General features: G+C 38.5%; 1 protein-coding gene across 9 annotated transcripts in view; it reads right to left on the bottom strand.

The window, feature by feature from the left end:
• ARMC3 (armadillo repeat containing 3) overlaps nucleotides 1-26,006 on the bottom strand; it is a 220,415-nt gene that overhangs the window by 80,779 nt on the left and 113,630 nt on the right. For 3 of the 9 annotated variants that reach the window (XM_060192277.1, XM_007526391.3, XM_060192282.1), the window contains exons 1-3: nucleotides 11,249-11,310; nucleotides 6,972-7,020; nucleotides 991-1,108 (exon numbers count right to left, since the gene is read on the bottom strand). In XM_060192277.1, coding sequence (XP_060048260.1) covers nucleotides 991-1,108; nucleotides 6,972-7,019 — 166 coding nt within the window. In that variant the 5' untranslated portion in view covers nucleotide 7,020; nucleotides 11,249-11,310. Of the gene's footprint in view, nucleotides 1-990; nucleotides 1,109-6,971; nucleotides 7,021-11,248; nucleotides 11,319-11,584; nucleotides 11,726-26,006 lie in introns of those variants that run through there. The other 6 variants (XM_060192283.1, XM_060192284.1, XM_060192279.1 and 3 more) reach the window with 5 other exon arrangements.

The raw sequence follows: 26,006 nt of genomic DNA, 5'->3' as shown, positions 1-26,006 counted from the left end.
TGGACCTCGCAAGCAAGTCCTGCTATCAGAATAAACAACAGAGCACAAGTATCCAGGACATTCACTGCACTCCTCTCCCATCGTTTACAAGCTGTCTTCCTTTGGCTGTTCAGCTCCTTTCTCCCATAGCCTCTGCTCACAAGGGTCTCCTCTGAGGAGCCTGTCAATTCAAGTTCTTCTTGTCCTCTCTATTTTCTTCACACCATTTAGCAACCTCTGTGCTTGACATAGATTACTATGTATGTTCATAAATTTTCTCACTAGGTACTAGTCTTCAGGGAAAGTTGAATTTCCATGTAGTAGTGAGAAAATTTATGAACATACATAGTCCAATACTTAATGTGTGTATGATGGAGTGGAGGGGAAGGGAGTTCACTTAGCACTGGAGTGACAGCCACTGTGGAAGTTACTCTTTTCCCCCCATTTCTATGCAGATCACCTTGGAAATACAATTGTTATGCACAGCCCACACCTACAGAACAGAGAAGTACATTGTGCCTCCTTAAAAACAAAGTTTTGACATAGATTACATGGAGCTCTGCAATTCTTCTGCATGGGAAATTTGTCTTTTCTCTTCTGCTTATTTACCCAATCATTTTTATTTATTTGTTTCTCAGCTAATTATTTACGTCGGTATAGACTCTCACATATCTATTTTCTATCTTCAGTTACAACCCAACACTATCTTATTCTGTTGTTCATATTATTCCAGCATTGACTGCTGGGAGCTCCTGTGCCATTTGCACTTTTTAAAACTACAATAAAACCTTCAAAATGACTCTCCTACCTAGTGACTAAATTATTCCTTTAGATTAAGTCAGGCACTTAGGAAGATGCATTACTTTCAGAGAGAGCATTAAATGATAGTCTGGGTGTCTGAAGGAATCCATCTGACAGGAAGCAAGTTAAAGGCTAGGGAGAAAAGTGCCCATTATATAGTAAATATTTTAAGAAATTAATGAAATAGGAGATAAACTGAAAATGCCAAACCTTTTAAAGCAAATTTATAAATGGCTTCACATGCTTTAGCCAGAATTTCTTCTTCTGGAGAATTAAGCATTAACACCACAGTTGCTGCTTTCTTGCTTTCAATTGTCAGTGGGTCAAACTGAAATGTGGAGAGAAAAAAAAAACCACCAGATTCTCATATGGGATTGAAAAGTCACCTAAACATGAATGGTGTCTTGAAAGATAAAGAAAAAATCTGACCAAAGGGATGTGGTTGTACAGTTTTTATTTAAATACTATCTATTTATATCTATCTATCTATCTATATCTGTTTCTCTCTCTCTCTCTCTCTCTCTCTCTCTCTATATATATATATATATATATATATATATATATATATACTTTTTTTTTTTACCAGAGCACTGCTCAGCTCTGGTTTATGGTGGTATAGGGGATTGAACCTGGGACTTAAAAGCCTCAGGCATGAGAGTCTGTCTGCTATCTACCCCTACCCAAACAGTTATGTTTCCATGCTCCTGAGTTCCTAAGCTCTTCCTAAGTCTCCAATAACCCTTTGAGAATCACAGTCCTGCATTAACATTTTCACTTTAGACAGTTTCCCTGCCATTCTAGCAGGTTCTTTTCTCTCCCAACCTCCACCCAGAACAGTTACAATTTTTATTTCAGAGACATCTAACATTTTTATATTTCTAAAGCACGTTTCAAAAGTGCATGAATAGCTAAGTTGAAATATATATATTTTTTACCTCCTTTTAAAATTATTCCCTTTTGTTGCCGGTTTTATTGTTGTAGTTATTATTGTTGTTATTGATATCGTTGTTGGATAGGACAGAGAGAAATGGAGAGAGGAAAGGAAGACAGAGAGGGGGAGAGAAAGACAGACATCTGCAGACCTGCTTCACCACTTGTGAAGTGACTCCCCTGCAGGTGGGGAGCAGAGGGCTTGAACCGGGATGCTTATGCCAGTCCTTGCACTTTGCACCACTTGTGTTTAACCCACTGTGCTACCTACCGCCCGACTCCCTATTTTTATCCCTTTTTGTTGCCCTTGTTGTTTATCATGGTTTTTGTTATTTTGTTATTTTTTATATTTGTTTATTTATTCCCTTTTGTTGCCCTTGTTTCTTATTGTTGTTATAGTTATTGTTGTTGTTATTGATGTCATCATTGTTGAATAGGACAGAGAGAAATGGAGAGAGGAGGGGAAAACAGAGAGGGTGAGAGAAAGATAGACACCTGTAGACCTGCTTCACTGCCTATGAAGTGACTCCCCTGCAGGTGGGGAGCCAGGGTCTCAAACCGGGATTCTAACGCCGGTCCTTGTGCTTTGTGCCACTGGTGCTTAACCCGCTGCGCTACTGCCTGACTCCTGAAACATGGATATATTACCACCTCTATAGAATTCTCAGTAGGATAGAACCCATGAAGATAAATTTAAACAAAAAAATTCTAGTAGATGTCTTTAATAATTTTTCAGTGGTGTAGAAAACACTTGATTATTTTTCTGTATTGTCTGGCCATCATTAAGAAAAGGTGACAGAGGGCACAAGAAGCTTAAGGACAACAGAGACCGTGCAAACTAGCAGAGGAGGAAATGCCAAGGTCTGGCAAAGAGAAGAGAAACTTGGCATGCTGTTTTGTTTCTCCTACAGAGCCTACAGCATTATAGTAATTTTTTATTATAAAAGGCACTGAGAATAAAATGATAGCTATCACCAAATGTCACATAACTAAATAAATAATACTGTGCTGTAATTACATATCCCATCTGCTTCCCTGTGAGGCGCTCACAGCCAGTCACCAGTGAGCTGGTTGTGAAATTATGATTTCATGCTCTTTATAAAATAAATGATGAATGTAGAGAATTATTGACAAAAAGAATAGAAGAAGGGGAAGCACTTTGGCTAAGCTCTGAATATAAATTTAAAGCCTAGTCAATTAGAGAAGCGATAGACTTAAAGAGATATTTTTACACCTCTGAGGAAATGAGACTGGCCAGAATGACATTGTTGAAGCATTCTGACTTGAGGTATCATCCAACAGGACAGTCCCATGCGGCTCTGGAGCACTGGAAACATAACTAATGAAACTGAGGGATTAAATCATTATTTTTTATTGTCAGTTTCAAAAAGTATAATTTTGCTATAATCACTGTATTTCAAATTTGAGTAGCCATCTGTAGCTAATGGCTGTGTATTAGGCAGCACAGGCCTTTAGAAGAAAACACATGCTCAATTATTGGGTGCTGGAAAAGTTATGGCATATTTTTCCACGCAAAAACATGTCATAACTTTTCCGACAATCCAACAAAATTAAACCCAGTGAACACAAAGTATGACAGTCAAATGATTATTTTGGTGCCAAAAAATTTCAACATAAACACAGTTTTAGAATTATTTTTTGAAAAAGATGTATTTGTTTATGAGAAAAAGAATGAGAGTACAGGAGGGGGTGTGTAAGGGAGAGAGAGAGAGAGAGAGAGAGAGAGAGGGAGAGAGAAACTAGAGCACTGTTCAGTTTTGGCATAACGTGGTCCCAGGAATTGAACCTTCAGCCTCTGGGGCTGCAGGTATGCAAGCCAACCACTGCTCTCACTAAGAATTCCCCCAGCTCCTTAGTACAATTTCTACTGCAATATGTTTATCTCATAAGTGGTCTCAGATCACAAGGAACCAATTTACAAGAAAAGAGAGATAAATAGGAAGAAGTAGACTATTCCATGCTAACATGAGCATATAGTACCAAACCGCCCAAACAGCAATTAACATCCACTAGAGAGTGTAAAGATTGAAAATGAAATAACCTGAGCTGGTACAACTTGAGTCATTGTAGCGATGTTTTAAATATTTTATTTCTGTATTTATTTATTTGATAAGACAGAGAGAAATTGGGGTAGAAGAGGGAGAGAGAGACAGAGGGAGAAAGACATCTGCAGCATTGGTTCACAGCTTGTGAACCTGGGTCCTTGCACATTGTAACATGTGTCACCACCCAGGCCCCTTAAGTAGCAAAAAAAAAAGAAAGAAAGAAAGAAAGAAAGAAAGAAAGAAAGAAAGAAAGAAAGAAAGAAAGAAAGAAAAAGGGGGGGCAAGCTGGATGCAGTTTTGTATATGTATATCAGTTATGAACTGCTACTCTATTTTACTGATGATGTTTTGCCTATATGTATGAGGAAGATAAGCAAATAAGTCCCTATAATTTTTCACTTTTAGAAAACCATTTAGGACAGTTTTTGAATTCAGTGACAGAAAGGCTAATGTTTGATGCAAACAGAACTCTGGAGGAGGGTGTGGTGTGTGGGTGTGAAATTATACTCCGGAAATCTTATATTTTCATAAGATGCTATTAAATCACCAATAAAAACAAAAAATATACATACATATAATATATATATATATATGTAAAAACTATTGAGCTCTGAGGTTGATGAAGAGAGTCTTAGAAAAACCTTCTTCTCTTCCTAGGGACTGGGATAACTTGCCAGGTGAGAAGGTTGAACTCTGCCCACTGCTCTGACTCAGTGCTCCCCACATCTGGGCAGAATCATAGCTAGTGCTCTCTTTCATGAAAAGGGCTAGAGATCAATAAGCCATATATGCATATTTGGGCAAAAAGAATACTAAGGAAAGCAAAGAGAGCTTTCTATTTTAGCTCTATCCTCAAACGCTCTCCTCTCTCTTGCCTATTTTAACCCGTTCATGAAAGTCTAGCAAAAATCAGAACATTTGTAAATGATTTTGGCACATACATAGAAAGCAAATTGCCACTAACTGACACAGAAAATTTCATTTTCTCTGTTATATATCCCTCTTCTAAATCTGGTTCTCATTTACAATTTGTAAAATAAGCCTTTTGTAGACTTTGAAGAGGTAGAACTTGGGACAAATTCCAAGTTGGGATACTTTACATCACAGCAGAACATTCTGAAGTATTAGAATTTGTGAGACATTAATTCATGTAGCTATTTGAATACTACTCTAGCAGCTCTGATTAACGTAAAGTTGACTAGGAGAAAGGTGGACCAGACAACAAGTAGGGATCATTAGTAACTGTCACACCTCCTCTATTTCCCCCCAGGCTGCTAGGAAAAGAAGAAAGAGTTATAATTAGAACTGGAATTGCTTCTCAAGTCCTCAACTACACTCCTTCCCTCCCTCAGGATAGGAGGAGACCATCACGCTCAGCTATTAAAGTGAAAATAGAGGAATATGAAATCATTTTGCATCAAAGGGTGGGGAAGTAACACAAACCTAGGACACAATAAAAAACTGTGGGAAGTTAGACAGTTTAAGGAATGTGTCTGATGATGGCAGTCAACGTGATGATACTCCACAGGGAGACTGTACTGAGCATCTTTGCAAAGTTTGTCTAGAGCTTGGCAGACAGGTGGTTCTGTAATCTTTTCCCCAAGTGTATTGAAGAAGAATCATGTGTGTGTGTGGAGGGGGGTTTCCAATGATACAGACCTTATGTACTGAGTGTTAATTGTGTGCAAGACACTCAGGTTTCATGTAAGCACTATCTTTCTCTCCCGCTCTCTGTCTTCCCTTCCTCTCCCAATTTCTCTCTGTCCTATCCAACAACGACAACAGCAACAACAACAATAACAATAATGACAAGGGCAACAACAACAAAAAAAGGCCGAAAAAGAGTTAACATATAAAGCCATATAAATTGTTGTTTAATCATGAAACTAAAGGCTGGAGTATTGCAGATGAAGATTTGGGGTCTCCATTTTAACTATATTTGAAAATAGCTAGGTCTATTTTAGGTATATTCCAAAGGGCCCATGGCTTTATTAGTTTCTGCTTATCCTATGGTCTTGTCAGTGTTTCCACTTTATAAATAAATTAATTTTTTTTAAAATGGCCTCTAGGAGCAATGGATTTGTAGTGCAGGCACTGAGCCCCAGTGATAACCCTGGTGGCAAAAAAGAAAGGAAAAAAAAGAAAACTAAGAGTAATTTGGCCAAGCTCCTCCCTCTCCTCTCTCTCTCTCTCTCTCTCTCTCTCTCTCACACACACACACACACACACACACACCCCTTATAAAAAGTAGAACTGTGATGAAGTTCAAATTCATGACTACCATAAATGGGACAGTTGACCAGTGGCTCCCATACAAAGTCCAGATTCCTGAAACTGCGTACTTTAGAGTCTGTGGATTGACTATATATATATTCTTTTTCATTCACACTTTATTTGAAGAAAGTTAAAAACAAGTCTATTTCAAAATAAGTTTCTAAATTGAAAATTGTCCAGAGTCATTTTCTGTTTATTAGTATTATTAGTATTTAGCAAGAGGCACAAGGAGAGAAAGAGGTGGGGGAACAGTACCAAAGCTTCCGTCAATTCAGTAGAGGCTGGGCTTGAACCTGGAGAGTACACAGGGCAAAACAGCATACTACCCAAGTGAGCTATTTCACTGGCCCATTTTCTCTTTTTAACAGTGATTCATGAAGTTTAAAGATAAAGCCAGGTCATTTAAGAGAGTAACAGGGCTTAGTGGTAAAGGGACACATGTCATAAGCATTTGGCATAGAAGATAATCTACCTAAACTTCTCCATCAAACTGGAAAACACAGACAATTGATGCCCAAGTGGTCATCTTCAGACAACGTCACACACATATCTAATAGCTGCAGAACTTCCGACTAGTTTTGAAAAGTCATTTGGATAATTAACATTAAGGAGGGGCTGGCAAATGAAACCTACTTAAGAGAACAACCCAAACTGTGAATTCATTAACTAGGTTTATAAACATGCCATCCACATACTGGAAAAGCTAATATCATTCCCTAATTGTGCTAATTATGTAATGACAATGTTGTAAATGTTTGTTTACATAATGTTAGATTTCTCTGACTAATCTTATCATTAGTCAGACTTTGGACTTCTGCCACCATTTAGTCATGTATATTCTGGTACATGCCAAATTGTTTGAAGAATTTATTTTTAAAAATGGTTGTTAATGTACTAGTAGCATTGAAATCCAAAACTTACCACATCCTTAGGAGGAGGCTCTGCTTCCTTCTTTAACTTTTTACCCATTCTGTAAAGAGATGGAATAAATAAAATTTCATTTACACATTATCATTACATGTGTGGACATCTACTGGTTACCTATGTCCTTGAAGGAAATCCATTTCCTCCTTTAAAATTGAGATAGAAATGTAGGTAGCATATATATAACATTTATATGTACAGGTGTACCAATTTCCATGTGCATTGCAGAGTACATTTTAGGTAAAATTTAAAAGATGAACTAAATTGTCAAGAATGCTGAACATTAGTCCTGGAAAAGAGGAAAAGTTATTAGTGACATAGTGTCTGCTCTCATGAAAGAAAAGAGTTTACCAGGCTTCTGGCTCACTTACGCAGGAGTTTGGGAAACAAAAACCAAATTACTTTTGAGGTCTGAAACAAAGTTTTGCCACATGGAAAGAATTTGTCTTCTTCGCACTGATCTATTCTAAGCATCCAGCACAATGTCTAGTACATGGCAGTGATTCAACATTTATAATTTACAATTTTCCTAGAAGTACTGATTTTGTGACTAGTATTCAACAAGATCTACCAACTCCAAAGTTCTATGTGTGTCATTTCTCAGATACCAAAGTTTTCTCTACAATGACCCAAAGAGAAGGAAAAAAAAAGAGTTGAGAATCTGAAGAGGCAGATTCTGGGGTAACTGCACTAATTTCCTGCAATACCTTCTTTCACCTGCCCTTTATAGTTTATGCTTACCTGGGTAAAGGTCAAAAGAATGGTATGCATAGTTGATAAGGCACAAAGGAGTAACTCCACCTGGGCACAGATGGAGTTAGTGTTAGTGACTGTTAAACTCACCCTAGAACTATTCCATATTTTCTCTGGTGAGAATTTGTAGGGTTATATTTGACATTAGGGAAGTCTAAGCTGTCTCAAGAAAATTCTTAGAGTCTCCAGAGAAATCTAGAGAAGCAGAAAATCCTTGGCGAGAATCCACAATGTTAGAGTTAGTTCATCTGGCTTGCCAAGGGATAAGATCAGTGTTTAGCATGAGGAACACTGACCAGATTTTATCCCATACATTAAAATGTTTATAGAAACTGGTGTTTATAGAAACTCAAAGGGACCTTCCAAAAGACATCTGTTCTAAGCCCATAATCTCAGGTCACAAACACTTCAAAATCTTTGTGGGTCTGGGACAATTAACTCTGTGCTGCACAACCTCATATTATACCCAGTATCCCTCATTAAATACTATTTTTGTCATAAAAATTACTAAATTTTTGTGTATGAAATGACTCAGCAATCAGTTTGAACACCTGCAAACCCTTGCAAAATGAGAAAAAATTGTTTTCAAATATAATGAAATTTAATATGAATAAACAGTGTTTCATTTAACATTAAATATCCATTTTTTTCTCATTTTAGAGCCATTTTTTCCCAACTCTCAAACATCTCTCATAGGTGTGTAAAAAGCACATAGGTTAAACCTTGTGGCCCCAGCATCTCAAGCAGACAAGCAGACATAGAGAAACCTTCTATACAAATGAAACTATCTAGTGATAATCTCTAGGAAAAAGAAAAAAGAGATGTCATGGCTCTTCACATAACCAGTTTCAAGATAGAACAGCTTTTGACTTACAAAAGTGCTCTTTATGAAAAATATTCAAGAAGCAATTAAATTACACCTGCATAAACTTGCTTTAAATCATTTGATCTTCACTCAGGAACTTATTTTCAGAGGGTGGTTTTGAATAATTGCAAATTAAGAAGTACAGAAACCAAAAGAGCCTAGATACAAGATCTCTGTGATAGAGCTGTCTGAGGCACTGCTGTGAAGTAGGAAGATTTAGTTTGTATTTTTATTGCTATATTCAGAATAATAATTAATGAGGGAGAAAATGTATAGCTGGTATAGGCTGGGGCAATGAAGCTCAGATACCACTCTAAGTTTTTTCTCTTCCCCTGCCCCTGTCTCTCCCTTCCTTTTTCTCTTTCTTTCTTCCTTGTCCTGTGTACTCAACATTTCACTTAAAATCAACGTGTTACAACTAAATTACCTTTCTTTATTCTTAAACAATGTTTTCCTTAAAACAGAGATGTCAAATTATGAATAGACCCATGTCCAGCGGAGAAGCAATTATAGAAACCAGGCCTCCCACCCTCTGTTCACCATAATGATCTTGGGTCCATATTCCCAGAGGGATAAAGAATAGAGAACCTCCCAATGGAGGGGATGGGATATGGAACTCTGATGGTGGGAATATATGGGATTGTACCCCTCTTATCCTACAACATTGTCAACCACTATTAAATCAATAAAAATTAATAGAAACCCCTTTGAAGCAAACTATGTCTACTATCTTTGTTATCATTCTCTCATTGATTTTGTATTAAATATTAAATTTATCTTTTGAACCATTTTAAGTGTATAGTTACGTGTCAGTTGTTCAGTTACACTTGTAATAATACATTAGAGGGAATTTGGAAAACAGATGGTCACATGTAGCAAAATAAAAATCACTCAGACATGAACTCAATATTATATCAATACATTTCCTTTATGTATGTATTTATTTATGTATTTATGTGTGTTTTCCATAACAATTTAATAATCCTACCTGGGTTTCTTTTTTTTTAAGGTTATAGAAATTTTATTGGAATGAATACGTTAAGAAATAGTCACTGGGGGCCGGGTGGTGGTGCACCTGGTTAAGCGCAGCATGTATTACAATGCTCAAGGACCCGGGTTCAAGCCCCTGACCCCCACTTGCAGGGGGAAAGCTTTATGAGTGGTGAAGCAGGGCTGGAGGTGTCTCTCTGTCTCTCTCCCTCTCTATCCCCCCCTTCCCTCTTGTTTTCTGGCTGTCTCTATCCAATAAATAAAGATAATAAAAAAATTAAAGAAAAAAATAGTCACCAAGAGAAGTTGAACAGTAAGGACTCAGCTGCCTCACAGGTGAGACAGAGGAAGGTATGTCAGCAAAGAGAGAGGCTACTGCCTCCTAGACTTCTATCCCGTATTCTCAACTCCCACCCAGGAATCAATTTCCTATGACATTCTTAAATTGGTGAACAAGTTCATGAAACCTTTGTCTTCATTTATTATTGTAACCATTTCCAATGAATCAGCATATCACGTGATTTAAAATATCTAAAAATCCCGTACTTATCTAGCCAGTCTCGTATTGTTGAGCACTTGCCTTCAATTTTCTAGAATTGTAGACAAGGTTACAAAGAACATACTTTTCTTTTTCTTTTTCTTTTTTGCCTCCAGGGATATTGCTGGGGCTTGGTAACTGCACTACAAATCCACTATTACTGGTGGCCATCTTTTTTCCATTGTTGTTGGTGGTGTTATTGTTGTTGCTGTTATTGATGCTGTTGAATAGGAAGGACAGAAATTGAGAGAGGAGGGGAAGACAGAGGGGGAGAGAAAGATAAAACACCGGTAGACCTGCTTCACCACTTGGAAAGAGGCCCCTCAGCAGGTGGGAAGCTAGGGGCTTGAATTGGGATCCTTCCACTGGTCAGACCTGCGCTTAACCCGGTGCGCTACTGCCTGGCCCCCAGAACATACATCTTTTATTTTATTATTTATTTGATTATTATTATTGTTTATCAGAGCATTGCTCAGCTCTGACTTATGAACCTGGGACTTCAGAGCCTCAGGCATGAAAGTATGTTTGCATAACTATTATGCTATCTACCTACCCCAAGAACACACATCTTTAGCCTTAAATTTTTTGTTTACATCCACAACTGTTTAAGATAACCCACAGCCATTGGGTTAATAATAATAATAATCAATTAGTAGAAAATGTATGAGCTTTATGGCATAGTGTGTGAAAAATAGTTTGCTTTCAATTTCCATCGCCTTGATTGTCGAATGAAAACACTTTTCTCCCACACCCCTAATTCACTCATCATTTGTTTTAGTTCTTAAACTTCCAGCCATGCAATCTTGAATGAAGTAGATTTGTTTTGAGAAGACTTAGAGGAGGGCTTCAGCAAGAGAGGTCCCGCTTCTTGTGATGCTCAGTCATGTAACATAACATTAATCTCTGTTGTCACCTGTTAAATGGGGGGGGGGGTGATGTTTATGAATCCCACCCCCACCAGGTCTAGCATTGTGGGAGTAGGGCAGGGACAGAAAAACCCCAAACTGTGTTCATTCCCTCAGCTGCATTAGATGTTCCCACCCACGGAGTACCTTCTCCTTCCCTCCAATTTTCCTGGGACCTCTCCAGTCCTGTGGGGTAGCTCTGTAGCGGCCCTCCCGCCTTTACCTGCCTGGCAAGGAGCTTAGGAGCTGCTCAACCTGAGGTGCTCAACCCGCCACAGCCCAGCGCGTCTTCCTGGCTGTTGTACTAGTTGCTAGGCAACGCCATCTTGCACCTGCGCATTGCACTCCGGCGAGCGCGTAGTCTGGCGAGCTGGGCTGGGCGACTAAAATTGCCTTTGTCCAGGGACCGGTAGAGAGAGGTCTGTACAGGAAGAGTCCCGAATCCTGGGCTTTGGGACACCCTGGGCATACCAGACTCATTCTCCTTCATTCAGTTATTGGAACTTACAGAAATGTGTCTTGAGTTAATTCCACATTTCCATTGCCATAGCGCACGTACCAAAGGTCACCAACTTTTACTTGATTTCAGCTAAAAAGCCGTCGGGTCTCTTGTCTTCTAATTTCATCTTCATTTCGAGCTGTCACCTCCAGGATAACCAAAGCAATCTTTGTAAACTGGTCCCTGTCTTCCCAATCTATCACACCTACAAGATAAGATGCAACAAGATTCTTCAATAGTACCGGGTTCTGGTTGACTCCTCCCAACTGCAAAAGCTTTAAAATTTGTAGTTAAGAGAAGGAAAGGGAAGGAGGGAGTAAGGAAGAGAAAGGGAGAAGAAGAGGGAAAGGGTGAGGGAGAGAGAGAGAGAGAGAGAGGGAGAGCTGCTGATTCACCAGATCTCTCTTCTTTCCCCTTATTAGCCTGAAAACCATCTATTCCCTTTTCAAATTTTATTTTATATTTTAGTCACTATTTCCTTTAAAATATATTAACTTCCACAGACATAAAGATGACTCATTTTCTTTCCCCCTCCATCAATAATGTTTATGTATTCACTAGAAAGACACTTTATTTTCACTGAGTTCAGAGCTTTTGTTGTACACACCCTTCAAAATTACAATTCACGATCATTACTTTTGTCAGTCATATAGATAACAGTCTATTTTATACAAGAATAGATGACATTTGGCATCATTGCTTTGAAACTGATATAATATGAAAACTTCAACTTTCTTAACCTTTAGTATCATATTAGCTATAGATTATTTTGCAGATATTTTTCATAACGTTAAGGAAATTTTCCTCTCCTCTTTGTTTACTGAGAAAATGTATCATGAATGGGTAGGAGATGGCATCATCTGTGGTTTTAACATCTATTGATTTAAATCTCTATTTTGGGCTGTCTCATTTTCTATCACTACTGTAACTTACTCTTGTCTAATTCTGATTTCACATGATATGGTAATATATTTAGATATGTGTTTTTATTGTATTTTTATCACTTTATTGGGGGATAATACTTTATAAGACAGCTGCTGTCACATGTCTACAATTTTTTTTATTTCCAGATGACAGGTGTCTGTACACCATACCCACCACTAACGGACATCTTCCCCCACCACACCTAAGCTGTTTCTAAATGTTCTTCAAATAATAGTTGGTGAATGCTCATTATGAACCAATCAATTGTGAAATAGTTAAAGTCCATCTATACTCCTATCATGACATTAGGAGGTACAAATGGAACAACTAACTTATAATCACTCCACTAATAAAGGAAAAAGCCAGAATTTGAGCCAGTATTTAAACTAATATGGCTATTATAATAATCAAGCTCTGGATCAAAAATAAAGTTTATAAGAGCATCCTAGAAAATACAAAACTACACATAGAGAAAACAGATCTATTGTTCTCAGAGGTGGACTGGAGAAAAAGACTTGAAAAAGGCTTGAGTAAAATGCTCATAATGAGCATTCACCAACTATTATTTGAAGAACATTTAGACACAGCTTAGGTGTGGTGGGGGAAGATGTCAGTTAGTCGTGGGTATGGTGTACAGACACCTGCCATGGAGAGATAAAAAGTTGCAGACATGTGACAGTTTTAGTTTGCTAAGACATCATACCAACCCATATTGAATATACAGTGTTAGAGCAAATGTAAAGGGCTTTCACAAAATAATTAAATTTTCTTTTTAAAAAATTTCTTACACAGCGGGTTAAGCACAGGTGGCGCAAAGCACAAGGATCGGCATAAGGATCCCGGTTCGAACCCCGGCTCCCCACCTGCAGGGGAGTCGCTTCACAGGCGGTGAAGCAAGTCTGCAGGTGTCTATCTTTCTCTTCTCCTCTCTGTCTTCCCCTCCTCTCTCCATTTCTCTCTGTCCTATCCAACAACAACAACAACAATAATAACTACAACAATAAAACAACAAGGGCAACAAAAGGGAATAAATAAATAAAATAAATATTTTAAAAAATTTCTTTAGTATGGGATTAATGGTTTACAGTTGACAGTAAAATACAATAGTTTGTACATGCATAGCATTTCCCAGTTTTCCACATAACAATCGAACCCCCATTAGGTCCTCCTCTGCCATCATGTTCCAGGACCTACCCCCTCCCTTCATAATTAAATTTTCCATTTTGATTATTTTTACAACTTCAGTATTTAAAATACATGCTGTTTGGGCAGGGTCCTGTTTATTGACATATATAGTTGGATTAGTTTTGACAGGTGTTTACAATTATATGATATTCCCATCATAAAAAGAAAGGTTTCCATCATTCTAAATTTTACTCAAGCCTTTTTCAAGACTTTTTTCTCCACTCCACCTCTGAGAACAATAGATCTATTTTCTCTATATGTAGTTTTGTATTTTCTAGGATGCTCTTATAAACTGAACCACACAATATTTTGAACTAAACCAAACAGTATTTTGTGTCTGGTTTCTTTAATTGAGCATAATGTGTTTGAGATTGGATCGTGGCCCTCCATGTATCAAGTATTATCATACTGCCGAGTGTCTCATACCAGAGAAGGTCTAGTTTGTGGATATTAGGGTTCTTTCTGGCATGTGTGTGTATGTTTCTCCTTCCTTGGGAAAACACCTAAGAATGGAGTTTCTGGGGTTTATGCCATGCCTAAATTTGATGTTATGAGAACTTGCCAGACTGTTTTCTTTTTCTTTTCCTTTTGTTGCCCTTGTTGTTTTTTATTGTTGTAGTTATTATTGTTGTTGTTATTGATGTCATTGTTGTTGGAAAGGACAGAGAGAAATGGAGAGAGGAGGGGAAGACAAAGACAGAGAGCGGGATAGAAAGATAGACACCTGCAGACCTGCTTCACGGCATATATATGTATACATAAATTACATATCGCACTTTGTATAACAACATTTATATGCATACAGTGTTCTTTTTATTTTTTAAATTTCTTTATTGGGGATTAATGTTTTACAGTAGGTAGTAAATACAATAGTTTGTACATGTATAACATTTCCCAGTTTTCCACATAACAATTCAACCCCCACTAGATCCTTTGCCATCATGTTCCAGGACTTGAACTCTCCCCTCCCTAACACCCACCCCAGAGTCTTTTACTTTAGTGCAATACACCAACTCCAGTCCAAGTTCTGCTTAGTGTTTTCTTTTCTTTTTGCCTCCAAGGTTATCGCTGGGGCTTGGTGTCAGATCTACAAATCCACTGCTCCTGGAGGCTATCTTCCCATTTTGCTGCCCTTGTTGTGGTTGTTATTGTTGGACAATACAGAGAGAAATTGAGAGAGAGGATGAGATGACAGAGAGAGGAAGAGAAAGATAGACACCTGCAAACCTGCTTCACCGCTTGTGAAGTGACCCCCGTGCAGGTGGGGAGCAGGAGGCTCAAACGGGAATCCTTAAGCCAGTCCTTGCGCTTTGAGCCACCTGTGCTTAACCTGTGGCGCCACCACCCAACCCCCTCTGCTTAGTGTTTTCTCTTCTAATCTTCTCTGTCTCTTTAAATAATGTCATTTTGGGGGGCCAGGCCATAGCACACTCAATTATGCACACATGTCGCCATGTGTAAGGGCCCCAGGTTTGAGCCTCAACTCCCCACCTATTTTTCAAAGCGTCGTGCTTTACCATTGCACCATCTCCTGGGTCATAAGGAGAAATATGCATTGACAAATGGGGAGGGGCACTGGAAATCTAATTATACTTTCAGAACATTAAAGTATTTAGAGAAATCTGAGGATGAATCACTTCACAGAGAAAAAAGAAGAGCTAGTCAATAAAAGAAAGTAATGATCTATTATTTATTTTCTACATCTACATTTGCTTAAAGTGAGGAGGTACATCTGCATGACATTAGGTAATCTATCATAATATGTTTCTTTTAATGTATCCTTTGAATTCATTTTCATTGCAATTGAATTAGCCATATGGTTATCATAAGTCCATTGGAATTAGTTGAAGATAAACAACAAGATGTAATAGTTCTTTTTGCAACATTCAGTTTAGTGTAAGGAAATCCATTAATAGTAGAGTCACCCTTCACCTTTTCTAGAGCTTGAGCATACAGAGTTTGCCAACATGAACTGTAAATAGTTGCTCTTTTTAGTAGCTTGCCACAAGGCAGCTTCTTCTACCACATTGTGTTATTTGAAAGTTATATGCTTTTTTGGCTGCTGTTCAAGGGAGTTCTTTGCCTGTAAATCCACTTTATCTCATGCTATGGTTGAAGCAAAAATCTTGTCACAATTTCAGTGTATTTGTCCTGTTGTTTCAGGAGAGGGGGAAAAATTAAGGCCCCAGAGACTGACAGTGTTCAGCAAATGGTCATGAAACTGTAAGGAGCCCTGTTGACCATTCAAAAGAGTAATACTACTAAGAGCACACTGTGAAAAATAAAATCATCGCACAAAAGGCAGTCACATTGCTGGGAAAAAAAATATTGGAAAGCCCTGGGAGATAGAGTTTTAAAGTAAACAGTGTTCATTGTGTACTTGACCCCAGGTCTTTAAAGTCAGCTTAACTTAGTGGACTGGGTCCATAAGGAATATTCCTTTAGTTCTTAGTTTACTTTTGGCTTTGGTTTGATTCTGTTTCTTTCATTTACACCAGGGAGAGAGAGGGAGGGGAAGAGATATGCCTGCTTACTTGCTAGAGGGTATGAGTTAGTGGTTTAAGAGAAAAGAAGAATACATCCCATTTGAAAAAGAGTGCTAAAGAAATGTCCAAAACAACATAGCCCTTTGAGATAACATCTCATTTTGTGAAGCTTGCCCCAGAATGGAATGTACAGCCCATGCTGGTGGAAAAAACTATAGGAACTGCCATGAGAGCAACCTCTTGACATGAGGTGGTTCTATTGGTTTGGCTTCCAGCATTACTGCAAATCATGCCTACTTAAGACAAGGTCTTCTGTACATGAGCACCTACATCCACCACAGCAGTATAAACAACAGTTGCCAAGATACAGATCCAACCAGAGTGTCTAGGGACACATGAGTGAATAAGGAGGTTGTGCTCTGTATACATAGTATTACTCAGCTCTAAGAAAGAATGAACACCTCATGGTTTCAAGTCCTCAAATATCTACCAATTTATTTCCACTTACATTTAGGGTTTGGGAGGTGTAAGTTTTTAGTGTGAGCTCACTCTACAATCATGAACCAGACTCCTTTAGGATTTTTTGTTTGTTTGTTTCTTTGGGGTAACAAGGCTTTGTGTCAGAGCGATTCTGTCACTTCCAGCAAACTCCCTTTATTTTTCTTTTATTTTCAAATTCCCAGTATTCAGAGAGGGAGAGACAGAGGCAGAGAGGAGGCAGAACAGCATCACTTCACTGTACACACTGTACATTGGTGTTCCTGTGTGTTGCCAGGGATTAACATGGAGCTTCATGCTTGGCAAATGACCTATCTCCTGAGCTTGAGGGTTGTTAGTTCCTTTCTTTCTTTTTTTTTTTTTAATAAAGTATATGAAGCCATTGTTAAAAGGCTTAGAGAAAAGTAATCGTTATAGCCAAGTCTCCTTAGTATGGTCAGTATAAATTTGTGAAAAGTCTAAATGTAGAAATTTTAAAGAAATACAAGATGAGAGCATCAATTTCTGCATTTGAAAATTGCTGTTGAGGAGGATGGCATAACATGGAAGGAAAAGAATTTACACAGATTAGGCACAAGAAAATATCTGCCTGCTTAGGGAGAAGGGGCAAATGTCTGATTGAATGGCATGTAGCTTCCTTCAAGGGTTTTATCATCTGTTATATCACAAAAAAAAAAAGAAATAAAATAAAAGAATAAAAAAGAAAGAAACTCTAAAGGAAAGTACCCTCTATGAAATTTTGAATTGTCAAGTTCATAAAACAACTTCAACTACATTAGCAAAGCATCCACACAGATCAGTTCCTTGAGAAGAACATTAGCATCTCCACTGTTATGTATTGATGTTTCTGAGGGGCCAAAGAGTGAATTTCAATGCAGCTTAATTTTTTATATGTCTTTTTTTTAAATATATTTATTTTCCCTTTTGTTGCCCTTGTTTTTCATTGTTGTTGTAGTTATTATTGATGTCGTTGTTGGATAGGACAGAGAGAAATGGAGAGAGGGGAAGACAGAGAGGGGGAGAGAAAGACAGACACCTGCAGACCTGCTTCACCGCCTGTGAAGCTACTTCCCTGCAGGTGGGGAGCCGGGGGCTTGAACCAGGATCCTTATGCCGGTCCTTGCGCTTTGTGCCAAGTGCACTTAAGCTGCTGCACTACCACTGACTCCCTGCAGCTTAATTTTTAAGGGAACTAGGGGGTGGGAGGTGGGTGGTGGTGCACATATTACCAAGTGCAAGGACCTGGGTTAGAGTCCCCCCACACTTCAGCTTCACAAGTGCTAAAGTAGGTCTACAGGTGTTTTTACCTCTCTCCCTTTATCTCCCCTCCCTTCTCAATTTTTCTCTGTTCTATCATAAAAAGGGGGGGACAACTAAATTGAATAATCTTTTTTGTTTATCAACTATTACTCAGTTTTTTAATTATTTATACTGTTTATTACATAATAACTAAAAAAAATCCATAAGGAGGCACTTTGTAAACTATAAATCACCAGGAAAAGGTAAAAGAAAAAAAAAGAAATCCTACTGAAATGGTCACTGGGAGTGTATTCCTCACTTGTGTATCCAGTAATATTAAATCTTCCTCACCAGGTGGTAGCGCAGAGGGTTAAGCGCACATAGCTCAAAGCGCAAGGACCTGCTAAAGGATCCTGGTTCGAGCCCCCGACTCCCCACCTGCAGGGGGGTCGCTTCACAAGTGGTGAAGCAGATCTGCAGGTATCTCTCTTTCTCTTCTCCTCTCTGTCTTCCCCTCCTCTCTCAATTTCTCTCTGTCCTATCCAACAACGATAGCAATAAAAATAACAACTATAAACAACAAGGACAACAAAGGGGAAAAAAAAATAGCTTCCAGGAGCAATGGATTCGTAGTGCAGACACAGAAACCCCAGCAAAAACCCTGAAAGCAAAAAAAAAAAAACTTCCTCACCTACCTGCAATTTACAATTTACATCCTAGAGAAAAAGTTATACCATGAGGTTTAAGTAACCAAAGACAAAAGAGAGTATCACTTTTTAGCCTTAAAGTGACTGAAGGCTAAAAGTCTCCTGATCCCCAATCAGCTTTTGTGTGTGTGTGTTTCAGTCTTTCATACTCAGCAATCTGTCCTGGGCTCCAACCTGCTAACTCTAAGATGCTGGGGAAGAATGTACAACTCAACTCAAAGAAAGGTCTGGTCTTCATCCTGGCAGCCTGTAGACCCCTGGAATTTCCCAAGAGATAGGAATGTGTATTAGTCACAGCTGGCCCCACAAACCACCCTAATGGTTGGATGCTTAATGAGATGATTAATGGTGGGTGCCTGATAGGTTATGCTAACCGATGAATCATAGAGGAATCAGTGTGACCAATCAGAAAGACCAATCTTGTGACTAGAGGGTGGGGATTTTGAGCCAGTGGTATCAATCTGACCTCCTTAAGGCAGGGAGAAGGCTTACCTAAGGGACAGTGAACACAAAGAGAAGTTCTAGTACAATATTAGCTATGTATTCTGCTTAAACACACCAATGGTTTAGAATACTGTCAGGGAGAAAAAGTTCACAGCACACGATAGATGGGAGATCAAGAGAAGCTAGAATTCCATGACTTCTTATTAAATTCTTTTATTATTATCTTTATTTGTTTATTGGATAGAGACAGCTAGAAATTGAGAGGAAAGGGCGAGAAAGAGGAGAGACACCTGCATCCCTGCTTTATTGCTCACAAAGCTTTCCCCCGGCAGGGGGGACTGGGGGCTCAAACCTGGATCCTTACATACTGTAACATGCATGCTCAACCACCCAGCCCCCCATAACTTCACTTTATATGAGGTTGGCATCTTTCCCATTTCTCTCTCTTTGACCTGGCAATTAGGGAGGGTTGTCACAGATATGGGTGGGCTTAAGAAGTCAAGCTCCTATTGCTGTTGAAAATTGTCTTCACAGAGTTAGATGCCCATGCCTTTTGGAATAGCTTGGTTTTGGCTTGTCTTTCTCCTTCTGTCTGTCTCATGTGGAACTCTCTGCCTTTCATATGCAATAAACAAAATTAATCTTTTAAAAGCAAACCACTGGGGGCCGGGCGGTAGCGAAGTGGGTGAAGAGCACATGGCACAACGCGAAGCAAAAGGAATGGCATAAGGATCCCGGTTCGAGCCCCTGGCTCCCCACCTGCATGGGGTCACTTAAAAGGATATGAAGCAGGTCTGCAGGTGTCTATCTTTCCCTTCCCCTCTTTGTCTTCCCCTTCTCTCTCTATTTTTCTCTGTCCTATCCATCAACAGCAATAACAACAACAATAACAACAACAATGATAAACAAGGACAACAAAAAGAAAAAAATAGTCTCCAGGAGCAGTGAAATCATAGTGCAGGCACTGAGCCCCAACGATAAGCTTGGAGGCAAAAAAAAAAAAAAATTAACCTAGTTCACCTTTCAAATGATTAGGCAAGACTATTATGAACATCTGTATGGAACTAAATTTAAAACTTAGAAGAAATGAACACATTCTTAGAGTCATACCAACTGCCATCCTTGTCATAAGAGGAAGTAGATAAACTTAATAGGCCAATCATTAGTAAAGAAATCAAAGCAGTAATCAAAAGCTTCTCCAAGAACAAAAGCTTGGGCCGTGATGGCTATACTAATGAATTTTATAAAACATTTAAAGAAGAACTAACCCCCATCCTCCTCAAACTTTTCCAGAAAATAGAAGAAGAGGGGATACTCCCAAACACATTTTCTGAGGCTAACAACACCTTGATACCCAAAGCAGGAAAGGTCCCACCAAAAAATATATATATAACAATATCCGTGATGAACATTGATGCAAAGATCCTCAACAAAATCTTGTCTAATTGAATACAACAACATATTAAGAGAATAATCCACCAAAATCAAGTGAGATTCATCTCTGGGAAACTAGGATGGTTCAATATCTGTAAGTCAATAAATGTAATCCACTATATCAACAAAAAGAAAGATAAAAAATGACATGATTTTATCAATTTATGCAGAAAAAGTATTCGACAAGGTGCAACACCCATTTATGATAAAGGCTCTCAAGAAACTGGGAGTGGAAGGAAAATTTCTCAACATAGTAAAGGCTATATATAATAAAAACATGGATAACATCATAGGCAATGGGGAAAATTGAAAGCTTTCCCCCTAAAATCAGACACTAAACAAGGATGCCCACTCTCACCATTTTTATTCAACATAGTCCTAGAAGTCCTCACCATTGCAACCAGACAAGAAAGAGATATCAAAGGAATCCAGACTGGAAAGGATAAAGTTAAACTATCATTGTTTGCAGATGATATATTGATATACCTAGAGGACCCCAGAAATTCTGCCAAGAAACCAATAGAAATCATCAATAAATTCAGTAAATTATCAGGCTACAAAATCAGTACCCACAAATCTGTGACATTTCTCTATGCAAAAGATGTGTCAGAGGAATCGAAACTGAAGGAAGCAATCTCATTTCTAAGTGAATCCAAAAAAAAATTAAATACCTAGGAAAAAAATCCAAGAAAGAATGTAGATGAACTTTTCAAGGAAAACTATAAGACACTTAAAAGAAATAGAATATAACACAAAGAAATAGAAGAATATCCCTTGTTCATGGATTAAGAGAATAAATATTAAAATGACAATTCTGCCAAAATCTATTTACAGATTCAGTGGAATTCCTATTAAAATCCCAATGACATATTTCAAGGAAATTGAACAGATTCTTCAAAAATTCATGTAGAAATTTAAAAGCCTCTAGTAGCAAAAGCACTACTAAGGAAAAAGAAAAAAAAATGGTGGCAAAACAATACCCAACTATAGGCTATACTACCAAGCAGTAGTAGTTAAAAGACTGTGGTATTAGAACAAAAATGGTCATATGGACCAGTGGAATAGGATAGAAAGTCCAGAATTCAATCCAAACATATATAGGCACCTCATCTATGACAAATGGTCAAATCTGCCCAATGGAGAAAAGAGGGCCTCTTTAAAAGAAGTGTTGGCTGAACTGGACAGCTACATGTAGAAAAACGAAATTAGACCACCAACTAATACCATATGCTAAAATTAACTCAAAATGGATCAAGAGCTGGATATCAGACCTGACAGTATAAAATACATAGAAGTACATATCAGTGAAATATTTCTTTTTTAAAATATTTTTTCTTTTTTATAAGTATTTATTCCCTTTTGTTGCCCTTGTTTTATTGTTGTAGTTATTATTGTTGTTATTGATGTTGTTATTGTTGGATAGGACAGAGAGAAATGGAGAAAGAAGGGGAAGACAGAGAGGAAGAGAGAAAGATAGACACCTGCAGACCTACTTCACTGCTTGTGAAGCAATTCCCCTGCAGGTGGGGAGCCAGGGGTTTGAACTGTGATCCATCTGCCAGTCCTTGTGCTTTGCACCATGTGCGCTTAACCCACTGTGCTATCGCTTCCATAAGTGAAATATTTCATGATATTAACACTAAAGATGTATTTGGAGACTTTACCCCATGGGCAAGGGAAACAAAAACAAGATTGAACAAATGGGACTATATCAAATTAAAACTCCATAAATTAAAAATTAAAACTCCAAAAGAAAACTCCATAAGGATAAACAGGAGACCTAGCAACTGGGAGAACATATTTGCACACCATACTTCAGACAAGCAGTTGATACCAAACATCTATAAAGAATTCATACAGCTCAACAAGAAGAAAAAGAACAACCCAATAAAAAAAAAGTGGGCAGAAGATATGAATAGACAGTTCTCTAAAGAAGAGCTACATAGGGCCCACAGACATATGTGGAAATGCTCCAAATCACCCATCACCAGAGAAATGCAAATTAAAGCCACATTGAGATACCACCTGACACCTGTAAGAATGGCCTTCATCAACAAAACAGGAAAGGATAAGTGTTGGAAAGGATATGGAGAGAAAGAAACTCTATTACACTGCTGGTGGGAATGCAAACTGGTACAACCACTATGAAGAACAGTATGGAAAATCCTTAAGCAAATACAGATGGCAATACATTATGATCCAGTGATTCCACTCCTAGGCATTTATCCAAAAGAGATAATAGCACTAATTTTAAGGGATATATGCACCCCCATGTTTATAGTTGAACTATTTATATCTTGCCACCTTCCAGACACCAAGTTGTAGACGCTATCATGATTCCATCCTGACTTTTCTGGGGAGATGACCTCACCAATGTGTCCCAGAGCCTCACCTCTCCAGAGCTCTACCCCACTAGGGAAAGATAAAAAACAGGCTTGGAGTATGGATTGACATGCCAACACCCATGTCCAGTGGAGAAGCAATTACAGAAGCCAGAACTACTACTTTCTGCACCCCAAAGACAATCTTGATCCAGACTTCCAGTGGGGGAGAGATGAAAAGAGGAAAAGGTTAAGAGGGCTCTGAACTCCAGCTCCATCAGTACCCAGAGAGAGAGAAGAGGAAAAGGAGAGAGACATTTGGATGTAATGGTATCATGACTGGCTTGGAAGGGAAGAGAGGACTGACTGCATCTGGAAGAAAAAGGGAGAAATTATGTACAAATGCAGATAGATAGTTGCAGAGATGATGGGTGGCCTTTGGGGAACTTCGGTGGCTTGTAGTGGAGAGACTGGGGATTCAGAACTCTGGTGGTGGGAAGTGTGGAATTATACCCCTGTTGACATGTGATTTTGTTAATATTAAATCACTAATAAAATCTTTTAAAACTTGGGTTAAATCTATATATCCATTACACATGGAAAACTTGGCCTTTTAAAAAGATTATCCTCAACTAAATTGTGAATTAATAACAGTGAAAAAAGTATATTATTATTATTGGGGGGGGGGCTCTAGGGTTATCTCTAGGATTCAGTGCCTGCACTACAAATCCACTGCTCCTGGAGGCCATTTTCCCCCATTTTGTTGCTCCGTTGTTGCCCTTGTTATTATTATTATTATTATTATTGCCATTGCTGTCATTGTTGGATAGGACAGAGAGAAATCGAGAGAGGACAGGAAGACAGAGGGGGAGAGAAAGACACCTGCAGATCTGCTTCACCACTTGTGAATCTACCCCCTGCTGGTGGGGAGCCAGAGGCTAGAAATAGGATTCTTCTGCCTGTCCTTGCACTTCATGTCATGTGCACTTAACCCTCTACGCTACCGCCTGCCCCCTGTATATTATGTTTTGAAGCTGAAGTATAACAGTAAATGTAACACTTCTCAAGAGGACAAATCTGAAAAGTCAGGATCCAGTCTCTCATTATTCCAGGGGACAAAAGCTAAGGGAAATAATGTGTTCTTCTTTGGCATTATGGTCTTAGCCTTTGTCACATATTTCTGTTCTTGCATGGGGTATTTTTTTCCAGGATTTATATGCAAGCTGCAAAAATCATTCTCCCATCAGCAGAATCGGGCACAATAACAGGCTCTTCAGATAGCAGGGCTGGCATTTTTTAAATTCACTCTGGGTTTGTTAAGTGGTGTGCAGCTGAGATGCTAGATGATCTGACTTCCCACTGTACGAATTTTAAAACTCTCTAGAGATAAGCATCTCTTTAAAATTATGGTATTCTTTGGACCATGTAATCAGTACATTATCAAAATATATGCTCTTTTGATTATTATGGTAATTTTAAAAATTGCTAATTGTAGAATAACATATTAAAACACAATTACACACAATGTATTACTTGATGTGCACTCCTGTTATTGACAAACTCTGGAACAAGCTATACATTATTTTTAGAAAATTCAAATTTTGACCTCAAAATGTTAGATTCAGTCAAGACTAGAAGAAAAAAATCAGTTTTCTTCCATAACTATCCCTGGGGAAATATTCATCAATGAATATTTGAGAAAATAGGGTATAGAGAATTACTATAACTGTATTTTTCAGTTTTCAGAGGTTCTAATCCTCACTCTAAAGTTACTATTTTATTTCAGGGAGCCCACAGAACATTTATTCTTTTTATCTGTAACACTTACCATTTCTCCCCCTCCCTTGCCCTCTTTGGTTGTTTGCAGAGCTTCATTGTTCACAGTGGACATTTTGTTTTAAATAGAAAGATTGTAAAATAGCCAAAGCCTGGAAGCAACCTAGGTTTCCAACAACAGATGAATAATAGAGAAAGTTGTGGTATATGCACACTATGGAATACTATTCAGCTATCAAGAATGATAAAATCACCTTTACTTCATCTTGGTACATGTTAAGTGAGGTAAGTCATAAAGAGGCAAACGCTAGAAGAGGAAGAAGTCATAAAGAGATGGGTGAATATGGGAAGATTTCACTCATGGATAGAAGTTGAGAAATACAAACAGAAGAGAAAATACCAAGTTGAACTTGGTCTGGCTTTGGCGTATTACATCAAAGTAAAGGACTCTTAGGGAGGGATGTGGAGGAGGGAGGCTTTCAGGTCCTACTGCTTGATGATGGTGGACGAGGAGGACCTAGGATGGGGGTGAGAGTGTTTTGCAGAAAACTGAGAAATTTTACACATGTAACAACAACTGTATTTACTGTAAACTACTAATCCCCCAAAAAGTAAATTTAAAAAATATAAAGACTGAGACAGAGAGGCAGAGGAGAAAGAGAGAGAGAGAGGAAGAGAGAGAGACTGAGTGGGGGGTAGATAGCATAAAGGTTATGCAAAGAGACTTTCATGCCTAAGGCTCCAAAGTCTCAGATTCAACTCCCTCACCAACACAAGCCAGAGCTGAGTGAGCAGTGCTCTGGTAAAAAGAAAAAAGAAATTGAGAGAAAGAGAGAGAGAGACTATAGCACTGAAGCTTCCTTCAATGTGGTGGGGGTTGGACTTGAAACTGGGTTCTAACACAAACAATGACCATTCCTACATTTAATAGCCACTGAAAACACCAAAGATACAATATCTGTACGACAGACTTAATGGGCCAGGCAGTAGCGCAGTGTGTTAAGTGCACGTGGCTCAAAGCACAAGGACTGGCTTAAGGATCCCGGTAAGGATCCTGCTTCACAAGCAGTGAAGCAGGTCTGCAGGTATCTGTCTTCCTCTCCTCTCTCGATTTCTCTCTGTCCTATCCAACATCAACAACAGCAATAATAACAACAATGATAAACAACAAGGGCAATAAAAGAGAAAAAAAAATCCTCCAGGAGCAGTGGATTCCTAGTGCAGGCACCATGCCCCAGCAATAACCCTGGAGACCAAAAAAAAAAAAAAAAAAAAGACAGACTTAATTTCTGACAGCAACAATGAAATGGAACAAAATTCATTTGCTATTCTACTGGTCTCAAAGATGGATCAGCCTGTGTCACTGTGTTATTGTAATCAACATGCAGCGAGCCCTCTTTGAACTTCCTCCACAGGTTCCTGAAATGAGTCAATCTAATATAAAAGCACCCTTTAAAAATATGTATGT

This window comes from Erinaceus europaeus, chromosome 6, assembly GCF_950295315.1.
Source record: "Erinaceus europaeus chromosome 6, mEriEur2.1, whole genome shotgun sequence".
Lineage (NCBI taxonomy): Eukaryota > Metazoa > Chordata > Mammalia > Eulipotyphla > Erinaceidae > Erinaceus > Erinaceus europaeus.
The sequence above is the reverse complement of the archived record's forward strand: the minus strand, read 5'-3'. Positions and strand labels throughout refer to the sequence as shown.